The 27,843-nt window shown below is 45.4% G+C and overlaps 1 protein-coding gene across 1 annotated transcript; it reads left to right on the top strand.

Moving 5' to 3' along the window:
• The first annotated feature begins 428 nt into the window (after positions 1-428).
• UBE2Z (ubiquitin conjugating enzyme E2 Z) lies at positions 429-27,843 on the top strand. The gene is made up of 7 exons (XM_053265105.1): positions 429-1,046; positions 7,597-7,669; positions 10,394-10,581; positions 15,118-15,229; positions 16,054-16,166; positions 22,304-22,394; positions 25,154-27,843. The coding sequence occupies exons 1-7, from the start codon at positions 706-708 to the stop codon at positions 25,322-25,324; spliced, it is 1,089 nt and encodes a 362-aa protein (XP_053121080.1). The 5' UTR covers positions 429-705; the 3' UTR covers positions 25,325-27,843.

The raw sequence follows: 27,843 nt of genomic DNA, 5'->3' as shown, positions 1-27,843 counted from the left end.
GTAAATAGATTATCTGTAGACCTGCTTTGTATCACGTAGGCACACAGGTACCTCTCTCAATTTAAAACAGTCAAGACACGGAACCTTGCTAGGGGCTTTTCTTATTTTAATTAAAGTTTCTTAGTTTTAAATTACAATTCCGAGTGATTTCTTCAGAACCCAACTCTAACACTGTACCCAAAAATATACAAAGCAAGGCGGCATAAGGTTAAAATTATTTTGGGGTGTAGTTAGACTGTTGTGTATTTAAAGACTATGTGACAGACAGGAAAGTCCCCACGATGGAGATGCAACAAAGGGGAAAGGCTGCAACTGCCCGTTATTCCGCCTTTTAATGGCACGGGTTTCCCCAGCTGGACCCCAAAATGTCAAAGCACTGCAACAAAAGGGAGTCCCTCGCTGCACCCTTTTCTGATTAAAGTTTTACATTTGTTCCTAGGCACGCCCTGCATAAAGAGGATCAGAATAGGAAGGGAGGCCTATGTGGAACTTTGGAAATATTATCTCCTTGGTTTTATGATGTCACTGTTGAGCACTCTCTAGTCTAGCTGAAGGAGCCAACCACAAGGAAGTGGCGTTCTGGCACCCCCAGACTCTCTGGTTGGCGTGTCTTGCCGCCGGTGGTGGGCGGAGCATAGAGATCCGCTCTGCCCGCCCCTGTCGCTGGTGTCGGAGGTCCCGGAAGCGTAGCCGGGACTATCGGCGATGATGGCGGAGAGTCCGGCTGCTGAGGAGGCGGCTGCGGCCGCGGTATTGGCGGCCCCCACGAGCGGCGGGCCCGGATCCGGAGCGGGCAGTGGCGGTCCGGGCGTGTTCCTGCCCGCCGAGCTGTGGGCGGTGGCGGGGCTGGGCTCGACCGGGGGTGGATCCGGAGCGGGATCCGGAGTCGGGTCAGGAGGAACCGCTGTGGCTGGGATTCCGCCTTCTGCTGCCGCCGCCGCTGCCGCGGGGGTGCTCCTCTCGCACTCGGCCTTCTGGGACCCCACGACCAGCGGAGACTGGGACGGAGAGAGGCCGAGCGCCGCCTGCCTGCTTCGGATCAAACGGTGAGGGAAGCAGGAGGGAGGGAGGAGTACTCTCCCCCGCTCTTCCGACCTCGGTTTAAATCTTACCCAGGGCAGCTCTGCTCCAGAAGACGAGGGTCGGTTAAACAGGACAGGGTGCCTCTGAGCGTGTGCAGAGAACGCGTTTCCGTTTTCCCGCAAGCGTCTCGGTTTGCTCCCACGCTTCGGGGGTGGGGAGGTTTCCCCCCACAAGGCACCGTCAACTCTTCCAGGAAGAGTTGTCTTATTTTCTTGGCAGGCCTCCAGGGCTGTTAATAGCTGCATAGTAGGCAACTGGGTGCAGCACTCCCAGGATGAAGATGCAGTGATTGGGGGGGGGGGAGATGCACTGCACCTGTTGAATTTCTGCATGCTGCTGTGCAGCTGTTTAAAGGTGTAGATCCTGCTACGAAAAATGAGTCATTCTGTGAGTGAAAGATTCCGGTAGTGTAGCTTCCAAGAGTCCACCCACATTGTATGATGCCCTCCCTTGGGGCAGTGAATCCCAAAGCCCTTGAAGACAAGATAAATCTCGCCTCCTACCCACCTTCACCTGAGCCTTTAAGTGTCCTTCTAAGAAGGCCATCCTCGGGTGGTTTCTGCCCTGAGCTCAGCTTGCTTGTTTTGCATCAGATAGCAAAAAGCATAAAACGTTGTCTAGTTCAGAGCCTCATTTCCGTTCCTTTTTGGCCATGTACTTGCAGTTTTAATTTTTGCATCTATGCAACCCTCCAGGATGAGACTGCTGCTTCTTTTCTAAAGCCTTTCCTCATAGAACCTTTGTTTTCTTAAGGGTGTTGCTTTGTATTTTTCTTCCCCCACTCCCTGCATCCCCCCCCCCTTCAGCTTGCTTCCTCTGCATGTAATAAAAAGATGAAAAGTTTTACTTTAGGAAGCTTTTCCTCCAGGATAGTGACAGATTCCTTTCCTAATAGGAACATAGGAGTTGTCTTATACCAAGTCAGACCATTGGTCCATCTAGCTCCTTATTGTCTACAGCAGCTGGCTTCTCCAAGGTTGCAGACAGGAGGAGTCTCTCTCAGCCTTATCTGCGAGGGAGGGAACTTGGAACCTTCTGCATGCAAGCATGCAGATGCTCTTTCCAGACGGCCCCATCCCCTAAGGGGAATAACTCACACATGTAGCCTCCCATTCAGATGCAAACCAGGGTAGTAGACCTTCCTGGAATGTAGCGGGGGTTCTCTCTACTCCTAGCCATATAAACTCAGAGAATGTGGTGTTCCCCCATAATGTCTCCTGTACCACTACAATTCTATGATATATGTTCTTTATATCCTTCTGGTTTACCTGCTGAAACAGTAAATAGCAACCCTGCTTTGCACTGTATCAGTGATTTGCAAACTGTGGTTTATGTACCCCCACCCCACCCCGTTACTTGAGGGCTTTGCTGGGAAGTGGGTAGGCATCTTGTCTTTTCCTGCAGGCCAAACTCTTATCTATTCAAGGTCTCTCTTTTGTCTGTTGCTGAACTGCTGAGGCAAAACATCAGCTGGAGAGCCAGTATGGTGTAGTGGTTAGAGTGCTGGACTAGGACCGGGGGGACCCGAGTTCAAATCCCCATTCAGCCATAAAACTAGCTGGGTGACTCTGGGCTAGTCACTTCTCTCTCAGCCTAACCTACTTCACAGGGTTGTTGTGAAAGAGAAACTCAAGTATGTATTACACCGCTCTGGGCTCCTTGGAGGAAGAGCGGGATATAAATGTAAAAATAATAATAATACTTCAGAGAGCTGGATCTCAGATGCACAGCCTGCTAAGGGTTACTAGGCAGCAGGGTTTATAAAAATTGACCATTTTAATAAATAAATGGATTTTTAATTTTTTAAAAAATTCATAAAGAACCTAGTCAAAGATACAATCATGGATATTAATCATAATTATATTATATGAACATCAGAGGCGTAACGAGGGAAAATAGCGCCTAGGGCAAGCACTGAAATTGCGCCCCTGTCCAAACAGAAATGATGGGACTTGTAGTCAACAATATTTGGAAATCCTTGTTAAAAGGAACACTGTACCATCTAGACATGGTTGTTGATCAGAGCCTGAAAACATGAGCCATCTCTGTAAAAGACCTAGAACAATAGTCAGGAGTTATGCGAGGATTCCAAATGTCATTTTCTCTGTCTCATCTCATTCTTTTTTTAAAAACATGACTTTGTCCTAGAGGATCACCTGCCCAAATAGCCACTAGCAAAATAGGGGAAGAAGAAGGTGGTGGTGGGGGTGGGCAAATGATTCCTTCCAGCCTTTGTCTTATGATGACTGTTGGCTCATGATGGGGTATATGTGCATTCACCACACCAGTGCTTACTTTGACATCAAGAGGGAGGAGGATACATTAGTTTGCCACACTAGACAGAGGCAGTTGAAACAGGAGCAAGACAGCCAAGTTCTGCCAGGGCCAAAACCAGTCCCTGCCATACTAAGAAATCATTGTAATTTGCCCCTTCCTGTCACAAGCAGTGTGCTGCTCTTTTATTATTGACTCTAACTCTCAAATATCCCAGTCATGGATGGAAAATTCAGGGTCAATTTACAAGAGACACATTTTCTACATGGAAGTTTCTTCTGTGCAGGTGTTGGCAGAAACCCATGTGTAGTGACCGCCAGGGGCATAGCAAGGTTGGAATGGGCCAAGATGAGATTTTAAAATGGGCCCCCAGCCCCTCAAAGTCCAGGGCCTCCACACACCCCAGGCCCCCAAGGATTTAAGTCTGATATTTCAAAATATGTATGCTGCCTGGAAATACATTTCACTGAATACACACATGCACACTTTACAGTATATAGTGATATACATTGAGTACTATATATTTTTGCTACTTTTAATGCCTAGAACACACTAGCAACACTAATTATTAAAATGGCCCCCTCGCTGCAGATTAGCAAAGGAGACTTTCAACCATGCAGAGTGAGCCTATGTTTGTTTTCTCAGAATTCTGAACAAATTCAGTAAAGTTTGATTCCAGGAGGTTTTTCACACGAGGCTTTTAAAGCCCTTTAACACACATCTCCTCTGGAATGGAGGTGCTGCATTCACATGTTGGCCAGATTTACTCTGAAGTCCCTGCAAGTTGTTGGAGAGCAGTTCACACACAAGAAAAATAAAATAAAAGCACAACACATGCTTCACAGTTCTCACTCAGACCTTCTGAGTTGCAAAACAACTTGAACATAAGTGCATTTATGAATGAATGAATGAATAAATAAATAAATAATTGTTCCAGAAGTTTTTGTAATTTTCTGACATGAAACAAGCCACTTATAGGCCTTTTTAGATAGTTTTTGTTTTTAAAGCCAGCACATTTTTCAGTCTGTTTTAAATTAAATATTCAGAGACTTCTCAGTCTTGCCCCACCACCCATATCAAAGCCCTATGGCAAGCAGATCCCTATATACGGGGGTAACCACAAAAAGGAATTCATAGCCTACATGCAAAAGCTGTGCTGGATGGTCTGGTCTGCAGCAGGGAGGGTCTGCTGCAGGGAGCTCTGCCAGCCTCCTTCCTGGCTTGCTGGGGCCTGCCAAGTTCAGGCTTCAGGGAGGCCTACTCGGAGGCCTCTCTGGAAGCCCCGCCCACCCGCCGATCAGCTGAGAGGCGGGGAGAGAAGAGCTCTGCAGTTTGCAGGCTGCTTCGATCTAGGCCTCGCCGATCCTAGGCCGGAGCTGGAGGCAAGTGGCTGAAGGGCCCTGGGGGTGGGCAATGGGGTGGGGGTGGCAGGAACTGGCATGGCGCCCCCCCCAGTGGAGCCTGGGGCACGTGCCCTGCCTGCCCCCCCTAGTTCCGCCTATGATGAACATGTTAAGAACATAAGAACAGCTCTGCTGGATCAGGCTCAAGGCCCATCTAGTCCAGCATCCCGTTTCTCACAGTGGCCCACCAGATGCCGCTGGAAGCCACAGGCAGGAGTTGAGGGCATGCCCTCTCTCCTGCCATTACTCCCCCACAACTGGTACCCAGAGGCACCCCGTCCCCAAGGCTGGAGGTGGCCTAGAGCCTTCCGACTAGCAGCCGTCAATAGACCTCTCCTCCATGAAATTATCCAGCAATATAACAACAGTATATGGGGATGAGAGAGAACCTATCTGATCAGTCCTATTCTGCAGGTGATACACAGAGAAGCACACACGCACACACACACACACACAATCAAGCCCTTGCTCCCCTCGCTCTCAAGTGCAAAGACAAGGTCAATGGATGAATAGAGGATTTGAGGGGATGGAGTAGATCTGAGCGAGGAGAAGTCTGGATATAAATGCATGGGAGGAGAATAAAAAGTGAAACCAAAAGTGAACAACATTTTCATGTAGTCCTGAGGAAACTTTTTTCCAAGTGTATCCTCCATTGTAGAAGGGAGACACCTATCATGGCAGCAGACTGGTTTGGGAACATTTTAATGAAGTTCCTGTACCTGTGGGTAAGAAAGGCTTGTGTGGAAAATGCAAACAGTGCAACAATGAAATGCAAGGCCTGGTTGCCCAAATGAAACAGCATTATGTGAAGTGTGTACCTATTATAGTGCATGGCTAGCTTCTAAAAATGAAAGCTACAGCTATTTCTAAATATGTATTGTTATATTAGACAACAAGAATGTACTTTTATAGAAAATGATGATTAAATAGAATCTTCCTGACTAGTAATTGTGATTTAAATCATTAAAATTGAGTCCTTCTGTGAAGCAATTTAAATCGATTTGATTTAAATCAAATCAACCCTGCTAGGCAGGTAGTTTATATATCCTGATACAAGGAAGCATCCACAACTGTGCTTTTGAGAAGGAAAATCAAGGGAGGGAAGCACAACGGGACAGTTTGGGTTTGTTCCTATGATTAACTACTTCAAGAGCAGTTAACAGCAGCTTTACGTAACCCAAGGAACAAAAGCTTTATTGTCAGGATAAGTTGAGAAGCATCAAATGAAAGTGAACTTGTAGCAAGCTTCCTTCTCAGAAGATTGTTTGGACTCCTCCCTGCTCTGTTATAGAATAAGCCATGTTCTTTGTGTCCATAGTGGACATCTGTGTCAGCAGAATCTGATGGCTGCCATGAGGATGCATTGTGTGTTAGAAGGGCTGCCTGCAGTAATGTGCTGTTGACACAATTTCCAAATTATGACAGGAGGTGCCAGGCTGTCCTTGTTCATTGTTCGCGAGAAGGAAGTGGCGACTTCAAGCAGAGTCAAAGCCAGTTGCCAGTGACTTATGATGTAGGTGTGTGCTTGTTCAGTAAAGTTCAAATAAAGAACAGTTTTTCTTGGGAATGTGTGTGCTCGGTAAGAGAGAATGAAATCTGAGTGCATGATTTTATTATGGACTGAAGTGGATGAGGAAGAAGTCCTTTCACATTAATACTGTCCTCTTGTGGAATGGCAGAACCCAAGTTGTCGGGTCAAATTGTGGGCTTTTCCTCTTTTCTCCCTTCCTCTTGCTGGGCAATGTAGTGAGATTGGTCTGATTTGAGACTATCCATAAAGTATGTTGTGCATAATGAGGGGGGAGCGAGTGGTAAGTTATGGTAAAGAACGGACTATGTATTGATCGAAACACGATAATATTAATATGACAAATATTTATATACTGCTTTTCAACAAATGTTCCCAAAGCGGTTTACATAAATATAAATAAATTAAAATAGCTCCCTGTTCCCAAAGGGACTAACAATCTAAAAAAGAAACATAAGATAGACACCAGCAACAGCCACTGGAGAGATGCTGTGCTGGGGCTGGATAGGGCCAGTTTCTCTCCCCTTGCTAAATAAAGAGAATCACCACTTTTAAAAGGTTCCTCTTTGCTCAGTTAGCAGGGGAAGAGGTCTAAAAAGGTATAACTTTACATATGGTCTCTGGGTTTTAAAAAAATACTAGCCAATTGTACACAGAGCATCTGTGTGGTGCTTTGGGGCCGGCTGTTTCCCCCTCCCTCTTCCTCCGACCCCGCGCTCTCCAGCCTTCCTGCCTTCCTGTTCCTCCCCCAACACAGAGCCTCACCCGGCGGCCAAGAAGGGCCCTGCCACCGATCCCTCCCGTCCGCCTGCCGCCGCGGCTTTTCTCTCCCCCACTCTGCCCTCCCGCCGCCACCTTCTTTCTCTCATCCACCCACTGCTGCCTTCTTTCTCTCCCCCCACCCCTGCTTGCGGTCCGCCGCCACTTTTCTCTCCCCACCCTCCGCCACCGCTTTTCTCTCCCCCTCTCCTCTGGCCGGCCGGCTTTCCCCTCTCCTCCTCACTGCACTGGAACTTTCGCAGTGTGTCACAAGAGTTCTACCGCCAAATCCTGGGCACGTCTGTCCCAAGAGAATTAAATATATAGATTTTACTGATGGAGTCCTTAGGGCAGACTGCAAAGCTGCGATTGTAAGAGCTAGAAACTTGTGTTTCTGGAGGTTCTGGTTTTATTCTACACTGAAAAATTCAACAAAGGTCTTTGGGGGCTGGGGTGCAAAATCAAGAGCTGCCCAACCTTACCTGGATAAACTTCTAGAGGAACATTTGACTGACTGCTGCTTTAGCTTTCTTTTTCTTTTATTTCTAGAGATATCATGTCAATCTACAAGGAGCCACCTCCTGGAATGTTTGTTGTGCCTGACCCCCATGATATGACCAAGGTAGGTAGAGATCAAAATGCCATTCTCCGTTATGTGCTCTGCCACTATTGTAGTTACCTTGCTGTGACTTAAAACTATTCAGTCAACAACATGTGGGGAGAGGAGAGGAGTGAAGTAATTGCCACAGGAGAAGGAGTTAGGCAAAGCGATATGTGCAAGATGTTTCTCCACCCTAAGAAACCTTTAATTAACTTGTGGTTTGTTCACACTGAGAAGTATGTTGGGGTGAGGAAGGAGGAGGAGTATGAATGCTGTCATACCCAGAAGTACAGGTGAAACTCGGAAAATTAGAATATCGTGCAAAAGTCTATTAATTTCAGTAATGCAAATTAAAAGGTGAAACTGATATATGAGACAGACGCATTACATGCAAAGCGAGATAAGTCAAGCCTTAATTTGTTATAATGGTGATGATCATGGCGTACAGCTCATGAAAACCCCAAATCCACAATCCCAGAAAATTAGAATATTACATGGAACCAAGAAGACAAGGATTGTAGACTAGAACAATATCAGACCTCTGAAAAGTATACAGTGTACTGTGCTTGATTGGCCAGCAAACTCGCCTGACCTGACCCCATAGAGAATCTATGGGGCATTGCCAAGAGAAGGATGAGAGACATGAGACCAAACAATGCAGAAGAGCTGAAGGCCGCTATTGAAGCATCCTGGTCTTCCATAACACCTCAGCAGTGCCACAGCCTGATAGCATCCATGCCATGCCGCATTGAGGCAGTAATTGCTGCAAAAGGGGCCCAAACCAAGTACTGAATACATATGCATGCTTATACTTTTCAGAGGTCCGATATTGTTCTATTCTACAATCCTTGTCTTCTTGGTTCCATGTAATATTCTAATTTTCTGGGATTGTGGATTTGGGGTTTTCATGAGCTGTACGCCATGATCCTCACCATTATAACAAATTAAGGCTTGACTTATCTCGCTTTGCATGTAATGTGTCTGTCTCATATATCAGTTTCACCTTTTAATTTGCATTACTGAAATTAATGGACTTTTGCACGATATTCTAATTTTCCGAGTTTCACCTGTATGTATTGGCTGACATCCAGACTAACACAGTCAGTGTCAGCGCATCAGCATTTTTGTCACACAGGAGGAAGGCATGATTTTTGACTATTTCCCTCCTTCCATCTACGATAGCTTGTGCCACCTGAAAATATGTCCTGGAGGATACCCCAGTCCACAGGGACACTTTTTGAGAAGGTGGTGAGAGCTTCAGGGAAGGGGGGAATTGCTGAAAACTGCATGACAAAAAACCTAGTTGCATTGACATGAAGTTAGCCTGGATGTCAGCCATTGTTGTAATTTCTAAAACTCCTGAATTAACTGATGTGCCACATGTGCATCAGAATAAGACAGAGTCCCGACTTTGCCCTCAGGCCTACAATCTAAAAGACGAAACACACAAGGGAAGGAAGCAAATTAAAAAGGTAATAGGGAGAGAGTGGTTTGAGAATGCCAGAACAAAGAAGTGTGGTGTTCAACTGATGTTTATATCCAAAGGGGGCCAAGCTAAGCTTCCCCTGCTAGTGATGTGATGGAGATGGTGCAACTACCTCCAAGGAGCCCAGAGTGGTGTACATTGTTGTTTCTCCTCACAACAACCCTGTGAGGTAGGATTCAATATTATATGAATATTGCAGGGAAGGGATCATAGTGTTTTATGTTTTGAATTTTTAAAACAAAACTGTCAACCCAAAGCTTCATGCCAAATACTTGGCAAACTGCAGAAATTATGCACACTATTCCATTTTTCATCTGTGTAAATTTTTTTATGTGGTTCTACTTGATCTAGGGTGCTGGTGCTGATGGCAGTTTCCCTCCTCATGCAAACAGCATCTTAGAGGGGAGGGTGTGATTTTTGTAAGACCTGGGTGTAAGGACATTAAAATAAACCCCTGCCCAATCCTAATTGCACCCTATGACTGCTATTTAAACACTAAAGATTGCAAGGGCAAACAATTGACATTGCAACTAGCTTGGCCTGCACCTGAGGACAGATGTGATGAGTCACTGCACTAAAAAAAACCCAAGGTAGTTGTGTTACCTACTGCCAAAGATGATCACTATTCCATCCAAGATGGGAAGCTCTTCATGGCAAATTCTGAGAGTGATCTAGGGAAGTGAAAGGAAATAGTGCTGAGAATCGTATGCTGAGCAGTGCTGACTTTGCCAGCCTTCTTATGTTCCTCATTATAGCCAAGATGGTCCCTCTGTTGAAAGTCAAGTGAGGCTGTGTTTATACAGACAGCAGATTTGATGGTGTAATTGTTTTGGACTGTACCACATCAGGTTGCACAGGAGGGATGTTCTATATTTGAATGCTTTCCTCTTGTCAGTCTCTGCACCTCACAAAATCAGGAGACTGGAAAGCAGACTAGGTTAGAACTCTTCTTCCTGACACTTAGTTTTTTGTTCTCCCTGATTGGTGGGGAAGGAAAAAAATCTGAGGTTGCATTCAGTTATGCTGTCAGCCACCTCCAGTCTGAACTGATGTAGTCCAGGAACAGTTTTACCACCTCACTTGCTGTATGTTTGAACTAGTCCTGAGAGTCAAATCTGTGATTTGCCCAAAACGTTCCTTGAGTTTTCCCTAAGTGCTTGTGACAGATGCTGCCCTCGGTCAGCCTGTGTTTCGCACGGGCTTTGCCGGTGTTGCACCCAATCGGAAGTGTTTGCGCGAGCTGGGCTTTTCTCTTGCAGATTCATGCGTTGATCACAGGCCCCTTTGACACGCCTTACGAAGGGGGTTTCTTCTTGTTCCTGTTTCGCTGTCCTCCAGATTATCCCATCCATCCGCCACGGGTCAAGCTGATGACAACCGGGAATAACACAGTGAGGTTTAACCCTAACTTCTACCGCAATGGGAAGGTGTGCCTCAGTATTCTAGGGTAAGGAATGGAGCAGCCTGAGCTGTTCTCCAGGGGCAGCCCAGGTGGGTGCTTTGGGGAGTAATGCACATTTGCATGCAGTGCGTCTTGCTACCCAAGTCTCTCGATGCGGTCTTCTCAAGGAGTGTGTGTTTGTATTTTCTGTAGAGGGCAGGTGGGCTAGTCTAACGCAGAGACAAAGCTCCAGGCTGGGGATATGCATGCACACAAAATGCTTCCATTTAGTCACCAGGCAGACAGCCATGGGCCCACACACTGCCCCTTGCTGTCGTCTGCTGCAGAAGCAGTCTTTATTGTTCACATGCAGCTTTTGAGTGGTTTTGGACATTTTAAAAAGTGCCGCCAGCCAGCCTGCAACTGGCTAGCAGTGTTTCCTTTCACATCCGAAGCTGCTCTTGGTTTGGCTGCATGACTGGTATCTTTTAAACTTTCTTTTCTGTATGTGTAGGTTTTTCGTTGTTTTTTGTGTTTTTTTAAAGGCATCATAGTTGCAGAAAACCACAAAGCATTCCCTTGAAAATGTGTGCTTTGCTCTTTCCTGTTGTGAGCTTGTGGTCTTTGTTTCCAACCGTTAATTGAGAGCAATTCAAACCAAAGTACCACAAGGAGCCCCCATGGCACAAAGATTAAACAAATGTGCCTGAGAACTCAGTGAACTCTAAAGCGACATACAATTTTTTTTTCTGGCTGTTGATGAACTCCAAACTCTACCCTGACTCTAGATGGGGCTGGGGCATGATCCTGTCGGGGATTGTGGCATTGTCCTGCTCTTCCTGTTCCTTCCCAGTCTGCTGCAGTTGGTACAAGAGAGAGAAGGGGGAGGATGACCTGAGTTTTATTCTTTGGGGCACCTGGCTGGGTGAGGCTTTAAATCTCCCAGATCCTGCCATCTTTGGAGAACCATCTTGGTACTCTCTGATTTTCTTAATTAGAAGCAGAGAAGACTTACTCTCTAAGAGAGTGATAGCCAGCATGAATTGTCCCCTTTACTAAGCAGGGTCCACACTGGTTTGCATTTGAATGGGAGACTACATGTGTGAGCACTGTAAGATATTCCCCTTGGGGATGGAGCCACTCGTATGAAGAGCACTTGTATGCTTGCATGACAAAGGTTCCAGCCCCCACCCCACCCCGCCCAGGATCTCCAAGATAGGGCTAAAAGAGACTCCTGCTTGTAACCTTGGAGAAGCCCGCTGCCAGTCTGGCTAGACAATACTGAGCTAGGTGGACCAATGGTCTGACTTGGTAGAAGGCAGTTTCCTGTGTTCTGAAAAGTCCCTCCTGTGTCCATAGTGACATCAACAACAACTGATACTTTACGTAAGAAGAGCCTTACTGGATCAGGCCCAAGGCCTATCTAGTCCAGCATCGTTTTTCTCACAGTAGCTGGGCAGATGTCTTTGAGAAGCCCAAAATCAGGAGGTGTAGGCATGCCTCCTCAGCTGTCACTTCCTTGCAACTGGTGCCCAGAGACCTCCTTCCTCTGAGCTTGGAGAGAGCCTATAGCAGGGCTGCTCAACTTTGGCTCTCCTGCAGATGTTGGTCTCCAACTCCCATAATCTCTGGCTCTTAGTCACTGTGGCTGGAGATTATGGGAGTTGTAGTCCAAAAACAGCGGGGGGTGCGGCCAAAGTTGAGTAGGCCTGGCCTATAGCCATCAAGGCTAGTAGCTATTGATAGACTCTTCCTCCTATAATTTGTCTAAGCCCCTTTTTGAAGCCTTTTACACTTTGGCAGAGCTTCTCCTTACACTCTTCAGTTGCTCATGCCTTTCTGTTTTCGATTACCCTGGAGGTGGGGAAGACAAAGATCCCTTTGCTTGGTCTTGCCATGACCAGGCAAAGCCACTTGGAGTGACCCTTCAGCTCTCATTTGGTTAAAAATTTGGCATTATTAACCAAAATGAACAAGAGCTTGAATGTAACTGCTGTCATTAGTGTACCTGACAAAATAGATCAGACTGGAACAAGGCTGCATAACTTGGGCCCTCCAGCTGTTGTTGGACTACAACTCCCATCATCCCCAGTCACAGTCATTAGGGATGACGGGTATTGTAGTCCAACAGCTGGAGGGCCAAGGTTTTGCAGCCCTGGACTAGAATATGCTTGCCTATGGATATTATGTAGTAACACTTATGAAAGGGTTTCCTTTTCTGTGACCCATTCCATGCATTAAGGCTATGATCCACTAAGCTCTGCCAATCTGTGTACCATGTTCAAACGCCCAAGGCACAGCATGCATTTTAAATCTAGTTGTGTTTTATTTATTCAAGCACTTATTCCTTGCTATTCAGTTGCAAAACGGCCATCCCCCGCCTCACCACCCCTGGCAGCTTACAGAAATCAATTGTAGTTCAGCAATAGCTGGAGTACCATAGATTGGGAACCCTGGTGTAGACAATGCTGAGATGAATGGACCAATTGCCTGATCAGTGTGTGTTCTAATTTTTTTCATCTGTGAGCAAAATGAGATTTGTTCTGGGCAGCCGTATCAAGGCAAGTGTGTGCACACATGCATTCAGAGTGGGCCCTTCCTGATTCAATCTGAGCAAGATCTAAAATTGACTGAGTTGACATCAAAAGCCGTGTGAGTGTGCACACATGTACACACCTTAGAGGGAACACTGTGTGTCTGCCTCAATTTAAGATAGCTTTGTTCCTCATTCTCCTGCAGCAGTACTACCATCACTGTTGAAAAAAAGAAAAGGGGAGGGAGCATTTTGTTATCCAGTTTCCTGATAAAACCAGCTCTTCCATTTTGAGCTCTCTCTCTTCTTATCTGGACAAAGATGTGGTACAGATAACCTTCCTAAGGTTATCTATATACCATATTTTTAATGCCTTCCAAGAACTGAGGCATAGACAGAACAGTGTGCAGTTGGTTCTGTAACCAAAAAAGTACATTAAAAAACACTGGTGCCAAGAAAAGTAGAATTTTGTGATCACTGCAAACTCGAGAAACTTACATACCTCTGCTTGTTTTTATGTAATTCTGTATTCTGCTTCTGCTAATTATGGGGAAGTCCAAAGAACTGTGTGGGGCACTGAAATGTTATGCCTTGGTTAACGGAAATCTTACTCTGTGCCCACTGGCTTCCAAAGTGGTAGAATATCAGCACACTTCCTATCTTTGCATCCATACAGTCTAGAAACGTAATACAAAAATGTGTGTAGAGGTTCTCAAGATGCTGAATTCTGTGACCCATGGTGCTTGTGTGAGATCTCAAATGCATCCTGCTCTTGATTTAGGTTGTACCCTGGAGGTTGTTCTATCTTTGTTAGGCAGTAAGCATTCATCATTTGTAACTGTGGCATTTTTCCTCTACACGCTGCTACATAAGTCAGGAGTTGGAACCTCTTACCTTCCAAGCCACTAGCAGTTCTTTCTGTCATGCTTTCATATTTATTCTGCCATAATGAAGACTAGAGAGAGAGAGAAGGCAAGGCAAGTCAAGGCAACTGTGACTTTTGGGAAAGTCCACTGGTTGCATTAAAAGTACATTGAAAATTGTGTGCTGTGTTAATGCAGATTTGAGTCCAGCAGTATGGCTTTCCTGAAGTGATTTTTCTTTCTTTCTTAAACACAACTGGTTTATTAACAACTTCATCCAGAGGCATAGCAAGGCTGGAGTGGGCCCTGGGACAAAAAAATTAAGATGGGCCTATGCCCACCTCCTCACTGCCTTCTTTGGAGAGGCAGGAGGGAGAGAGCGAAGAGCAAGGTGTCACTCAGTTGGAGGGCTGCCTCTGCTTCAGGGGCCCAGGGACTTTTGCCCCTATCCCCACCCGTTGTTCAACTAGAGCAGGGGTGGGGAACCTTGGCCCTCCAGCTGATTTTGAACTACAACTCCCACCATCCCTGTGGCTGGGGATGCTGGGAGTTGTAGTTCAACAACAGCTGGAGGGCCAAGGTTCCCCACCCCTGAACTAGAGTGACACCCCTGACTTCATCTAAACAATTTGTGAATCTGCTGCTATGGAGCCTCAGAGGCAAGGGCTCAAAGATTGCTTTCACTTTCACTTTCCTATGTGTCATGCTATACACATTCCCACCCCAGCTGTTGTTAACCCATTCCTTTCTCTGCCTTCTATTCTTCGTGTAAGTCAGCCAGGGCACCTAGAAATTTAACCGTGGAAACTAGGCTAGTATATTCCGAGACAGAGTTATATAATGAAATCTTTTTCTTTTTTTTCTTTTTTTGGCCCAGACAGCCCTTTTTATTTTCTAAGAATGTTACTTGTAAAGTAGATAAAAAGAAGCCCATTTATCCTCCCCCTCCACAATGTCCATCACGGTCTGGTAATTTTGTCAAGTGTCCATTGGCTGGCTCCTAAATTTTTGGACTGGCAGCTAGAGCCAAAGAAAATTGGTCAAGGCCTGGTGTAAGTGCCAAATCTGCGCTTGCTGATAAGAATATTAGCCTTTTGCTGCTTAAGGATATTAAGCCTTTAAAGTTTGAACATGTCGCTCACCCTGTCTTATAGAATTGTGACTTGTATATGTGCAAATCAACTCCCATCTCTTGCTGTCCAATAGCACGTGGACTGGTCCAGCCTGGAGTCCTGCGCAGAGCATTTCTTCGGTCCTGATCTCCATACAGTCTTTAATGACTGAGAACCCCTATCACAATGAACCTGGCTTTGAACAGGTAAGTAGCTCGAGTAAAGATTCAGAAGAGCCGCAGCCAAAATGATCAGAGGGCCAGAGTAGCTCCCTTGTGAGGGAAGGCTGCAACATTTGGGGCTTGATAGTTTAGCAGAAAAGCGACTAAGGGGCAACCTGACTGATGCTTATCAAATCATGCATGGTGTGGAGAGAGTGAACAGTGAGAGGGTTCCCCCCCTCTCCCACAACACCAGAACCAGGAGTCTCCCAATGAGACTGATGCCAAGAGATTTCAGACAGACAAAAGGAAGTACTCTTCCTGCAGCACATAATCTGTGGAACTCACTGCCACAGGATATGGAGATGGCCACTAATATGGATGCCTTCAAAAGGGGATTAGAAAAATTAACTGGAAAGCAATTCTATTAATGTCTACTAGTCTTACGGCTATGTGATCCCTCCAGATGCAGGGGCAGTATGAATACCAGTTGAAGGGGAGCAATGACAGGAGATGGGGTCTGTCTTAATCTTTAGCTTGTGGGTTTCCAGTGGCGTTCCGTTGTGAGAAACAGGATGCTGGACTAGATGGGCCTTGGACTCTTCTTAAGGTCTTAATTAATGGTTGACTGAAGTAACCGACCAGTCTTCTCAAAGGATAAGATCAGTCTCTGATTGTATTATTTATTTATTTATTTATTTATTTATCACATTTATATACCGCCCAAACTGTCATCTCTGGGCGGTTAACATAAATAACGTCATTGTTGTTATTAATATAGTGTTGTTGTCATCTATTAAGTTACAAGTGTCTAGCTGTGCATCTAGAACTTCTTATATGCAGGCCTTTTGGCAACTGCTCTCTTACAGGAGAGGCATCCGGGAGACAGCAAAAACTACAACGAATGCATTCGACACGAAACGATCAGAGTAGCTGTGTGTGACATGCTGGAAGGGAAATGCCCCTGTCCGGAGCCTTTACGGTACGTCTTGGGAGGCACAGTGGTTGAAACTGAAAATTCCAGACTTGGAAGCGGGGAGGGAAAGCAGTCTGTCCCTCAGGCGAGCCTGGTCACTAGCTGCCAATATGAAGTCTGTGACTCTGTATTCACTCGCAGCTCTGTGGTTGATGACTGCCACTAAATGTGTTTTGCAGATACTGTACATATCCTCATGTTCACCCCCCAGTCCAAATCTGTGTTTCACCCACTTGTTTCCAGGGTTCTGAAGTATTTTGGCCAAGTAGAGGATGGAAAGGAATCAGCAGAACCAAAAATCTTGGTTAAGACCCAAGAAATCTCATCCCTGTTTTCTGAATTTTTAGCAGATAGCACTTTCTCCTTTCCATAAGGGTCAGAAACTTGTACAGTGGTCCCTCGACTTACGAACTACTTGACATCCGAATTTTTCAACTTACGAAAGGAAAAAGTGGCTGCATGCTTACGAATTTTTCGACATCCGAACGGAAAACCGTTGGCGGTTTTAGATGCGGTTTCCTCGACTTACGAATTTTAGATGCGGTTTCCTCGACTTACGAATTTTGATAATGTGGTCATTGCCCCATGGCAAGCAATGCTCCGCAGGAGTTTGCAGAGTTTGCGGAGTTTGCATTTTGCATGCCTTTAAAGTGCACTTGATAAAGAGTTTTGCACATAAAACTGGGTGTCTGGGTCTTTTTCCTAGGCTCCGGAACGAATTAATCCGTTTCCAATGCATTCCTATGGGAAACCGCTTTTCGACTTACGAACTTTTTGACCTACGAATGTGCATTCGGAACGGATTAACTTCGTAAGTCGAGGGACCACTGTATGTGTAATGATGAACAGACATTTGACCTATGGGTTGTAAGACCCTTGCAGAACTCTCTTCTCCACCATGATCTCACTGGTCCAGTTGAGATGTTAGAGGAAACTGTGGCTTCCTGCTACCAAAATGACCCTCAGAGAGTCATAGGCTCTCTCTCTACTCCCCTTCTTTTCTTTTGCATGTGAGAGGAGGAAATTTCAAGCTTCCACTTCTGCTTTTGAACAAACCACGGTTTCCCATTGTGTACAGACATGGTTTGCTCTTGCTTTGCTTTAGAAACTCTGGCATGGTCAAAACTGAAAGTGGAAATCTCTTTCACTCACATATGAAAAAGGAGGAGGGAGCTGTGGCTTGTGTATGAGCCTGCAGTTCTCCAAGGCTTGTTGCTGTAGTGGGAGCCTGTGGGTTTCCTGTTAGGTCTGAACTGGCCTGGTTCGGAGGATCGAACAACCTATGCACAGTTTGAATTGTGAGTGTGAGTCTAAGACGCTCTCGGCCCATGTGCTGCCCTTTCCCCTCATGTGCCTGGTTGTGAAGAAGGAATCCTGGTTCGTTAAATTACAGATCGAACCCTGAAGTTGTGGTTTAATGCATTTTGCAAACCAGGAAATGAAACTGAGAACCAATATCATATCCTGGATTGTAAACCATAGTTAAATCAGAGCTCCTGGATTCGGACAACACACAGAACTGTGATTTGATTTAACCAGGGTTCTTTCAGTGCTCTGTGCCCGAGAGTGCGAGGATTAGGAATCTAGGGAAAGGAACATAGGAAATTGCCTTATTCCGAGTCAGAACACTGGCCCATCTGGCTCAGAATTGTTTACAATGACTGGCAGTGGCTCTCCAAGGATTCAGGAAGGAGTATCTCCCAGCCCTACCTGGAGATGCCTGGGGCCTTCTGCATGCAAAGCAGATGCTCTACTACTGAGCCTCTGGCTCCATTGCCTAAGGGGATTATCTTCCAGTAGACAGTGCCCTCATGTAGTCATCCATCCAAATGCTACCAGTCAGTGTAGATAATACTGAGCTAGATGGACCAATGACCAGCCCAAGGATCATTTCCTCAAATGCCATGGGCCCTCGAATGCTCTTCACCAAAAATCCCCATTTCAACACCATCACTGCACTAAACTCCCCAGTATGCTTGCCTGAGTTGCTGGAGCTGCCAGCTTCCTCTATTTAGTCTGCATGCTCAGAGAATTGGCGGCCCCTGAGTCGAGAGTGCATGAACATCACCCATTTTTACGAGAGCTGCAGTCACCCAGTGCGCCTCCTGGACTACAGATGGATTTCCCCATGAGGAACTCCCCCTCTGGCTCCGGCCCACAGCACTACACCCTTACATCCAAGAGAGCAGCATAAAGTTTCCTTCCTGTCCTAGAAAGTGGCAGGCTGGCTTGCCATCTGCAGAGACATCTCCTTCACAGACTACATCTCCCAACACGACGACATATTGGTTCAGGAAACCTGGACAACTGAGGAGCTTACACTTAATGGATTCCACTCATACTCATTTGGAGCAGAAGCCAGTGCAGGATGAGGCAGACCCAATGGCGGACTGGGGGTGTTGATCTCCACCACCTTGTGCACAACATCAGGAAGACTCCCGTACAAGCATTCCACTATAGCAATGACAATCCATTTCAGACACTGCTCCTTACTACTAATTAACATTTACCTCTCCACACAGAGTCGGAAATCCCAGGTCAGAAATCTATGGTCCAAACTGGGAAACTACCTAACGGACCTTCTCTCCTCCAATCCCAATGTGCACATAGTGCTGGGAGACAACCTCAATGCTAGGCTGGGCCCCAAAGATGACACCTTATGTGCACAACACCAGTGCTAGCCCGATCCTGAAGCAGACAGACTCCCTCTCACCTGCCACTTGAAGGACAGGAAGTCAAATTATGCAAGACTCTGTCTGGCCCAAATGGCTAGCAGACTCAATCTCTCTATCCTAAGAGGCTCATTTGGAAATGCCACCCTGCCGAACTCACCTGGACCAGGTCCAGAATGAGCATCACGGATGACATAATTGTCTCTGGAAGCCTGCTCCCATTTGCTGATCAGTTTGAGGTTATCCCCCAATTGGACAGTGACCACTTTCCAGTCTCTTGATGAATGAAGTCTTTCACCCAGCAGCCCCATACTGAGGACTTATACCAACCCCACATTCTGTCAGTGGGAAGAGCTTGCCGTGCCAAATGGACCACTCATCTAGGCAAAGCAATACTACTAACCTCTGAACACTTCCAGCACATTTGGCTGTACCTGACACCAGCAGAACCCTCTGACTCAACCTTAGAGGACTATAGCAGTCTCGTGCAGGAACTACAGAAGCACCTAACCCACAAAACCAATGCTTATCCAAAACTGCACCTGCACCACTCTAAACCATGTTTGGACAACGACTGCGTTAATGCCAAAAAAGCACTTATCAGCAACTACCATGCCTTCAAAACCAACACAAGACCAATGTCTGCGCAGGACCTCCTCAAGAAAAAGAGGCAATATAAACAACTGCTTAAATGCAAGAAAAGAGATGCTATGAAAGCCACCTGGTCACACCTCATCCAGGCAGTCAGATCCAGCGATTCAGCCTCATTCTGGCACATTACAGTGAATCTCCCCAGTAATGGCCTGATACGCCTGGACAGCTACATCCCGCCATCAATTTGGGAAAAACACTTCTGCAATCTGTACAAAAGTTAACCTGAAGAACACCATAGCCCCCAGCACGATGCAGAGGACCTGCCCACATGGCCACCAGTGACTACATCTAAGATTAGACCTGAGAAGGCTCCTGGAGAGGATCGAATTCCCCCAGAGCTAATTAAAAAAACTATTCAGAATAGTGGGCCCCTATCCTGGCCTTGTTATTAACATTTATTGACACATGTGGCTACATTCCTAAGCACTGGGGGCTAGCAGTCACTGTCCCCATCTTCAAAAATGACAGAAAGAACAACCCAGCAAACGATGGACCCATCAACCTGCTCAGCACAGTCAGTAAGCTCTACGACAGATATCTATAGTGGAAGCTTAGAGACTAGCTGGAGCAAGAAAACCTCATTGCAGAGGAGCAAGCCGGCTTTAGGGAGGGATGATCCACAATTGACTAGTATCTAATTCTACAACATCTAATTGAGAAATATTTCACCTATATTACAGCCTCCATATATGCAGCTTTTATAGACCTTAGGGCTGCATTTGATTCCATTTCATGAGTCAAACTGTGGGGAAAACTGGAAGCCTTCTCAGTTGACTGGCGCCTGCTATACCTCATCTGTATCCTACACGATGATATGTCCCTCAGCATAAGGTACAACCCCCAAGGACATCTATCAAGTGCCGTTCCAACCCATAAGGGCATCAAACAAGGCTGTATTCGTGCCCCACTTCTGTTTAACTTCAACATTAATGCCATGGTGGGTCACCTCAATAAATCAGATTTTCACCCTCTGAAGCTCGCAGAGACACATCTCTACTCTGCTGTATTCAGATGATGCAGCAATTCTCTCTAGGACCCCCATAAAAGAGCACTGAGGGTCCTTGCCCATTACTGTAAGGAAGACCAGTTGGAAATCAACTAATGCAAAACCAAAAATAATGGCCTTCACTAAGAGACCCAAGACACATTCCTGGCATATCAATGGGCACAAAATTGAGCAGGTCTTATGCTTCAAATACCTGGGGGTGGGCTTCCATGCCTAGCACCAGAAAAGCTCACAGCTCTCACGCTCACCAAAACTCAGAGGAGTGCCGCTGCCATCCTAAAAGTCTTCCATTCAAGAGGAGCCACTACATACCTGCCACTCTTAAACTGTTTGAAGCCAAGCCACTAGCACAACTCTGTGGTGCCCAACTGGGCCCCTTCTCCAACTTTGCCTCATTGGAGCTTGTCCAGTCCAAATTCCTAAGAACAGTTCTCCAAGTACCATGGTGTGTCTCTAATGCTAGCCTATGTCTGGAGGCAGGTCTGGATGACCATACTCAGCTACTGGTTAAGACTATCTTTTATCCCACTGGGGCCCCCTAACATCACAGAACAACTACCGGTCCACCTGGAAGTGGACATTCCTGACAAAAGTGCCATCCCCAGGACCTTCCCCTCGCTTTCCATGAGCTACGAACAGGCAAAAACACTCCCCAAATGCATGATGGACATAGAGCACCAAACCAATTTAGGCATTGTCCCAAATGTCCTCATCAATGAAAGATTGATACATTGCATCTCCCGCTGTAGCTGGAAGCCCCAAAACACAGAAGGACCTTCACTCTGGCCTGCTGTGGTACTCTCCCTTCAGCTGTGCTCGAAGGCAGATACAGGAGGACCCCCTTCTCGGAATGCCTGTGCCCCTGCAATTCTGGGCAAGTTGAAGCAACAGAGCATGTCCTCCTCCACTGCCCATTCTAAAGGGGCACTCATATTACCCTCATCCTCCTGCTATTAAGCAAGTCCCCAGGTCGCTCAAGCTAATTCTACATCTCTCTTCTACTCTCTGACTCCAACCCTCTCATCACACATAATGTTGCCAAGTTTTGCGCGGCAGCATGTAAAATTTGCCAGGTCCTGACAGACAGCAAGATCTAAGCAGGCCCGACACAGTGCATAGTCTCACAGTTCAGTTTTAGCATTTTATATAGTATTTTGTAGTTTGACAGCTTTACAATCCGATTTTAAGATTAAAGATGTCAAGATTTTAAGACTTTAACCACTTAAAGCTTTTATATAGTCTCACCCATTTTACCCTTTTAACACAATCCGATTTTAAGATTAAAGATGTCAAGATTTTAAGACTTTAACCACTTAAAGCTTTTATATAGTCTCACCCATTTTACCCTTTTAACACTAATTTTACCCATTTTAACTGCCGTTTTAAGATAGCTCTCCTATCTTACTGATATAGCCTAACAGTAGCTGTATAACAGTGTAAAGCGCTTAGCCTCTATACTAGACCTGCTCAACTTTGACCCCTCAGCTGTTTTTGGACTACCACTCCCATAATCCTCAGCCACGGTGGCCAATAGCCAGGGATTATGGGAGTTGTAGGCTAGCATCTGCAGGAGGGCCAAAGTTGAGCAGCCCTGCTCTGTACTCAGAGTTCCGGACATAGCTGTTTTAATGCCATTTTAATGTTGCGCTAATGTGATCTACTTTATGCTGGTCAAAGACTGTAATAAAGATTGACTGATTGATTGACTCAGTAAAAGGCAGCTTCCTATGTTCCTGAATGTTGGTAGAGTTTAAGCCATTCTTTGTTGCAATATAGCTGTGTGACCTTACACTTTGGTTTTGTTTTGTTAGGGGAGTTATGGAGAAGTCCTTCATGGAATATTATGATTTTTATGAGGGGGTGTGCAAAGAGAGGCTCCATCTCCAAGGACAGCCGATGCTGGTAAGGACCAAATGGTGTGTGTGTCTCTGTGTGTGCTCATCCTCATTAATCAAGGATTGGTTTGTTTAAAAACAACAACAATAATCATCATGAGTTGACATCTTCCCTTCCCTTTTGAGGCCTAGGTTTGTTCATTCAGCAGAAGCTTTCCCAAAGAGGAATGTGACACCCTGGGCAGGAGAGGTCACATGATATTGGGGATAAGTTGCAGGAAATAGCTGATGATCTTCAGCACCAGTGGGAGTCATGCAGTTGCAAGAGTGAAGATGAGAGGAGGGGGACTTGTGTACATCCTGGCTGTTGGGCCAGAAAGGAGCAGAGGGGAGTGAGATTTGTCCCTAAAAACAAAAGCTCTTTTAAATCCTCTAAATCAGTTTTCAAGAGGTCTGCTTCACAGTCAGGAGACTCATGAGACCGATCTATTGCTGGGCTGTGCCACTCACACTGCAAGTGGAAAGACAGCAGGGCTATGATCACAATCCTCTTCGGGGTCAGCGGGGTGGCCAAGCTGGGTTTGGGATATGCACCCCGATGGACGATGGTGAGAATTCTACAAGCCATGTAGGTGGAGGAGAAAATGATCGTCTGCAAGCTGGGTATGGAGGTGGGAGGTGCAGGAAGTGCTTTCCCTCCACCCTCGCTCTGGAGCTGGATACAAGTTCTGGACTCGCCACTTGCCTCCATACCCAGCCTGCAGATGCTCATTTCCTATATTGTTTGTAGAATCCTCATGATCACCAGTCAGGAGCACAAAGGGACTCCCGTACCCAGCCTTGCCACTCCTGGCCTGCTAAAGATTGCGAGAACTGGCCCAGCGTGTCTGAATGCTTGCCCACATTTTTCAAAAAATCAAATCTCCCTGCACCTAAAAAATCAGCAGATACGGGAGAGATTTTTCTCTTGGGCATTTTAGTCTTTGTCTGCATGGAGTTTTATATCTACGGGGAGGAATTCAAGCATGTAACCTCATCACTGCCGTCTGAAGCACCACCATCTAGCAACCAGCACGGCATAATTGTGTGATTCAGCTGCAACAGGGAATCCTAAAGACCTCGTAGCAGAGGTGCTCTTACCCCTTCGAGGCCAAAGTCCAAGGCCTCCACCGCCCCTGGGGGCCCCCCAAATCCTCTTTAGTCTGTCTCAAGTGGTGTGGTTGCCCATCGGCGCATGACGATGCTTAATTTACCGGGGGGGGGGGGGCGGCCTCCAAAGGCCTTTAGGTCCAGGCTACAAAATTATCTAGGTACACCTCTGCCTCTTAGCAACTTCTCTGAATAATAGTGTGTGAAATGGCACGTTTGGGCTACAAACACGAGCTTCTTTTTCAGTCCCATGGCTTCCCCCATGGGACTCTGGGTATAGTAGTTTTGTATGGGTTCTGAAAAGCTGATTATAAGGAGCCTCTCCCCCTGACAGAGCTACAATTCGTAGGACTCCTTCATTTTGTGGCGGGAGAAGCTGTTACATCCCTTTATATTTATTTTGTAGATATGCCCAAATTTTCTCACTTAGAAGTCTATATTGAACAAAACTGTAAAAATTGTTGTTCTGATGCAGTTTACTGACTTTGATCATTACTAAATAAAGAATACAAAGTTCTGCTTGAATATTTATAAAACATTTTAGATAAGATTTTAAGACCTCTTTTAATGAATAGATAAAACAAATAAAAACAAAGATCTTACAAACTTGATCAAACATGTTTCAGTGTTGAAACACCATTGTCAATGCTCTATCTCAAACAGCTGGAAACTCTTGACATTAAATACAGCAACTGAAACTAAATGACCATTTGCTGTATTTAATCTCAAGGGTTTCCAGCTGGTTGAGATAGAGCATTGACAATGGTGTTTCAACATTGAAACGTGTTTGCTCAAGTTTGTAAGATCTTTGTTTTTATTTGTTTTATCTACACATTAAAAGACATCTTAAAATCTTGTCTGGAGCAGGAGAGAATGTGTATATCTCCACTACTATATCGCTTTATAAAACATTTTAGTTGTGTTAGCCATAGGGTGCAGCCCCGTGGGAAGTGCTTGATGCAAGTCCTCTCAAAATTCATTTCAGCTACCCTTTACAAAATAATTTCTCATTGGATTGCACTTCTAGACTTCAGCAGCATTTCAGTGTATGGAAGACACCATATAACTGCTAACTTTAATTGGTTTTATATCATAATTGTATTAATCATTTTGTCCAGTTTTTATATTTTAACTTATGTATAGTACCTAGGGATACACATCAAGCAGTACAGAAATATGATGAATGAATGAATATGTATAAAAGGCAAAAGTCATTTTGTTTAAAATTCCAGTAATAACACTCTATAGTTATTTTATTTACATTTTTATTCACCCTTCTCCAAAGAAGCTCAAGACTACATGGGTCTCCCGCTCCCATTTTATGAAAAAATTCCAATCTGATTTAACAACAGATCAGGTTCCTTGGTCTTATCTGGCTTCGGGTTGTTAAAAAGCTGGGGCGTGGGGTAATTCTCATACCTTGGATCTAAAACAGGGCTGCTCAACTTTGGCCCTCCTGCAGATGTTGGCCTACAACTCCCATAATCCCTGGCTATTGACCACTGTGTCTGGGAATTATGAGAGTTGTAGTCCAAAAACAGCTCGGGGGCTTAAGTTGAGCAGGCCTGTTCTAGAAGGTTAAAGAAGGCTTTCACAATCCATTTTTTCCAACTGACCAAGGTAGCCTCAGAAGGTCTCGAATCAAGTTCGTTATTCCAATCTTCTTTCCACTTCCAGGATCCCTTTGGTGAGAAGCGAGGACACTTTGACTATCAGTCTCTTCTAATGCGTTTGCAAGGAATCCGTCTGAAGGTGCAGGAGAAACACCAGCAGGAGAACCCAGACATAGACTCGGAAAGTAGCTCCTCTGAAACGGAGACAGACACTCAAGGAAGCATTAAGGCTTAGATGCTTCCCACCAGATCACTTGGGAATCCAAGACTCAGGGGTGGGGATCTTCTGACTTTAGGCACTGTGGAGGACCCCAGAGAGACCTGAGAACCAGTCGGGTTCCAGAGTGGAGAAAACATGGGTGGAGAAGCATCCTTTTATTGTCTCCTTCAGTGCTCTGGAACACGCTGTTAAACAAAAGAGGATTTGATGCTAAACGGAACTGAGCTGGTGACAGGCTCTATTTTGAAAATGGTCCATTCTCTGCTGGTTACCTAATGAGCACATGGCATAAAGGTATCCCGGAAGAACCTGTGGTGGGTGGGTTTCTGTCCCCCTCTTGATTCTAAAAGAGCATGAGGTAGAGCATGACTCCTCGTTCCGTCTCTTTGTTTCCAAACATAGTGCATAATCCTAGCACCTCCTTTCCAGCTTGCCTCCAAGCCATGGTAGACTCCCAACAGCCGTGCCTGTTAAAGCACTTTTGACAGTGTTTCTGAGGAGCCCCGTTTTCACATTTGCTTTGTAGCTTCCCAGTTGGGTTGGTATTGCCTGTCCTAGACAGACCAAAGAGGAGGAACTTCTGCTGGAACTGGGCTTTAAGATGATTTTTTTAAAAAAAGTTTTCAAAGCTTTACGCAATTCTAGAGCTCCTTTTTCCTCCCCCACTTGGAATTCATGTAGGAAAGGAGTGAAAGACAAACTAGGAAAGATCCTAAATTTCCATGTTCTTCAATCTCGTGAGCAACCATCTGCCTTCAAAGGTAAACTAACCTACCTTGTTTCACATTAAGCATTGTTTTTGGTGATCCTAGGAAGGAGGAGTCATTCTGCCAGTTCATCTTCCTCTGTAAGTTGCATATAATTTTAGGGATCTGCAGGATGTTTAGCACTCTGATTCAGGGAAAGCTGTGGAGAGGCAATTCTTTATGACAATTGTGTTGGCAGGAAGAAAAAGAGCAAGTATAGATAATTGCAGCAAAAACGCCAATGCTTATCTGAAGCTTTTCTGATGCAACTGCAGGCTTTGCTGTTCAAGCAACTTGAGACCTCCAGCTTTTTGAGAGTAGGGCTAGGAGTTCAGCGATATCAAAAGGATGCAAGTACCAGAAGAAACTTGAACCATGCCAGTTCCAAGACTTTAAAGGTGGGGAGCAAACAGGACTGTTGAAATGCTCTGTGGAAGAACTGAGTCTTGTTTTTCAAGTGTCTCTGACTGAAACTGAAGTATGGAGTTGCACATTTGTGTATCTGTGTCTGTCCAATCCGCCATCAGTCTTCTCTTGGATCACTTCATTGTGGCATAGATAGAGAAGCCAGCAGTCTGAGGAACATGCCGTTTGAGGATCAAATTATGGAGTGTTTATAACCATCCGATCTGCTGGAAAACCTTTTTAGTTTTGAAAGAACAAACTGTTTCTAGGTAGAAAGATCAGAAGCTGTGTGAGCGCTTTAGAAACTGCTTTAAGATGTTTGATAACTGGAAAATGTTCCTGACATATGTACGTGCATCCTAATCTAGTGAACCAAAATTGGGCAGGGATGTCGGGCCTCTAATATCATATTAGGCATGCAAATGGCTCTTACCCGGGGAGAGTCACATTTAGCTAACCCAGTGATACACATAAAATGGTGCAGATTACACCCATCCCACCAGTCCCCGGAAGCTCTTATGTGCAGATAGTGTTTATTTTCAGGCATAGCAAAAGGCATTCAATCTTTCAGCTGTTCCTGTGCTACTCTACTATAAATTGTGGAGGGAGACATGCTGCAATTTCAAACTATTCAGGAGCCTTCCTGTTAGCAAACATATTTCCATAGATCTGCGTTTCAGAGTACGATGGACATGCTTTTCCCACTCACTGCAAGCGGGGAGAGGCTATGCACCATGGATGGAATCAGCTAAATGTTTCCTGGTGTAACTTTGCAATTAAGATGCCTTTGTGGAGAGGATCTCATGAGGTGGGCTAATCTATCATGTTCATTTAAATCTCATTGGGTGCAAGCCAGCAAAAACACACACTTAACCCCCATTGAAATCCATGGGGCTTGAGTGCAGAGTTAAAGCTCTGAAATCAATAGAACCTAGGTTGGTCTAATATTCACTGAACTGTTTCCCATTGTTTGTTGGGCTTTCCCCATTCTGTAGTCGCCAAGGCTAGTGGTGCTGCCATCAGAGCACCTGTGATTCAGAGATCTCAGTTTCAGATGCATGTTGGCCGTCGAATCATTTCATACACTTCTTTAAAACAAAAATAAATGAAAATGCCTTATGTGGTTATTTCTTTTCACGTGGCTCGCATGTGGATGTAAGAAAAAAGAATATGGTTTTCTAGCTGCCCATAGTCATCTGTTTCTGAATGTTTCCATTTCAAAAGTGACAATCCTAGATGACTGATCTAGACAAATGTTTAGTGACAGAATTTTAGGCCTAACAAGCTTAAAGAAATGCACAAGGGTCTTAAAAATAAAGAAACCTTGTTTATATACAATTGTACATACAGGTTTTTTGTGCAATAAAGTTTGTTTTGGCAGGA

Source organism: Hemicordylus capensis, chromosome 6, assembly GCF_027244095.1.
Source record: "Hemicordylus capensis ecotype Gifberg chromosome 6, rHemCap1.1.pri, whole genome shotgun sequence".
In the NCBI taxonomy this organism is placed as follows: Eukaryota; Metazoa; Chordata; class Lepidosauria; order Squamata; family Cordylidae; genus Hemicordylus; species Hemicordylus capensis.
The sequence above is the reverse complement of the archived record's forward strand: the minus strand, read 5'-3'. Positions and strand labels throughout refer to the sequence as shown.

Bases quoted from the DNA above. Each gene is read 5' to 3' on its own strand.
- UBE2Z (XM_053265105.1), top strand. From the start codon at position 706: ATGATGGCGGAGAGTCCGGCTGCTGAGGAGGCGGCTGCGGCCGCGGTA. The intron at 1,047-7,596 runs GTGAGGGAAGCA...TTTTATTTCTAG, and splicing joins TGCCTGCTTCGGATCAAACG to AGATATCATGTCAATCTACA. The intron at 15,230-16,053 runs GTAAGTAGCTCG...GCTCTCTTACAG, and splicing joins ATGAACCTGGCTTTGAACAG to GAGAGGCATCCGGGAGACAG.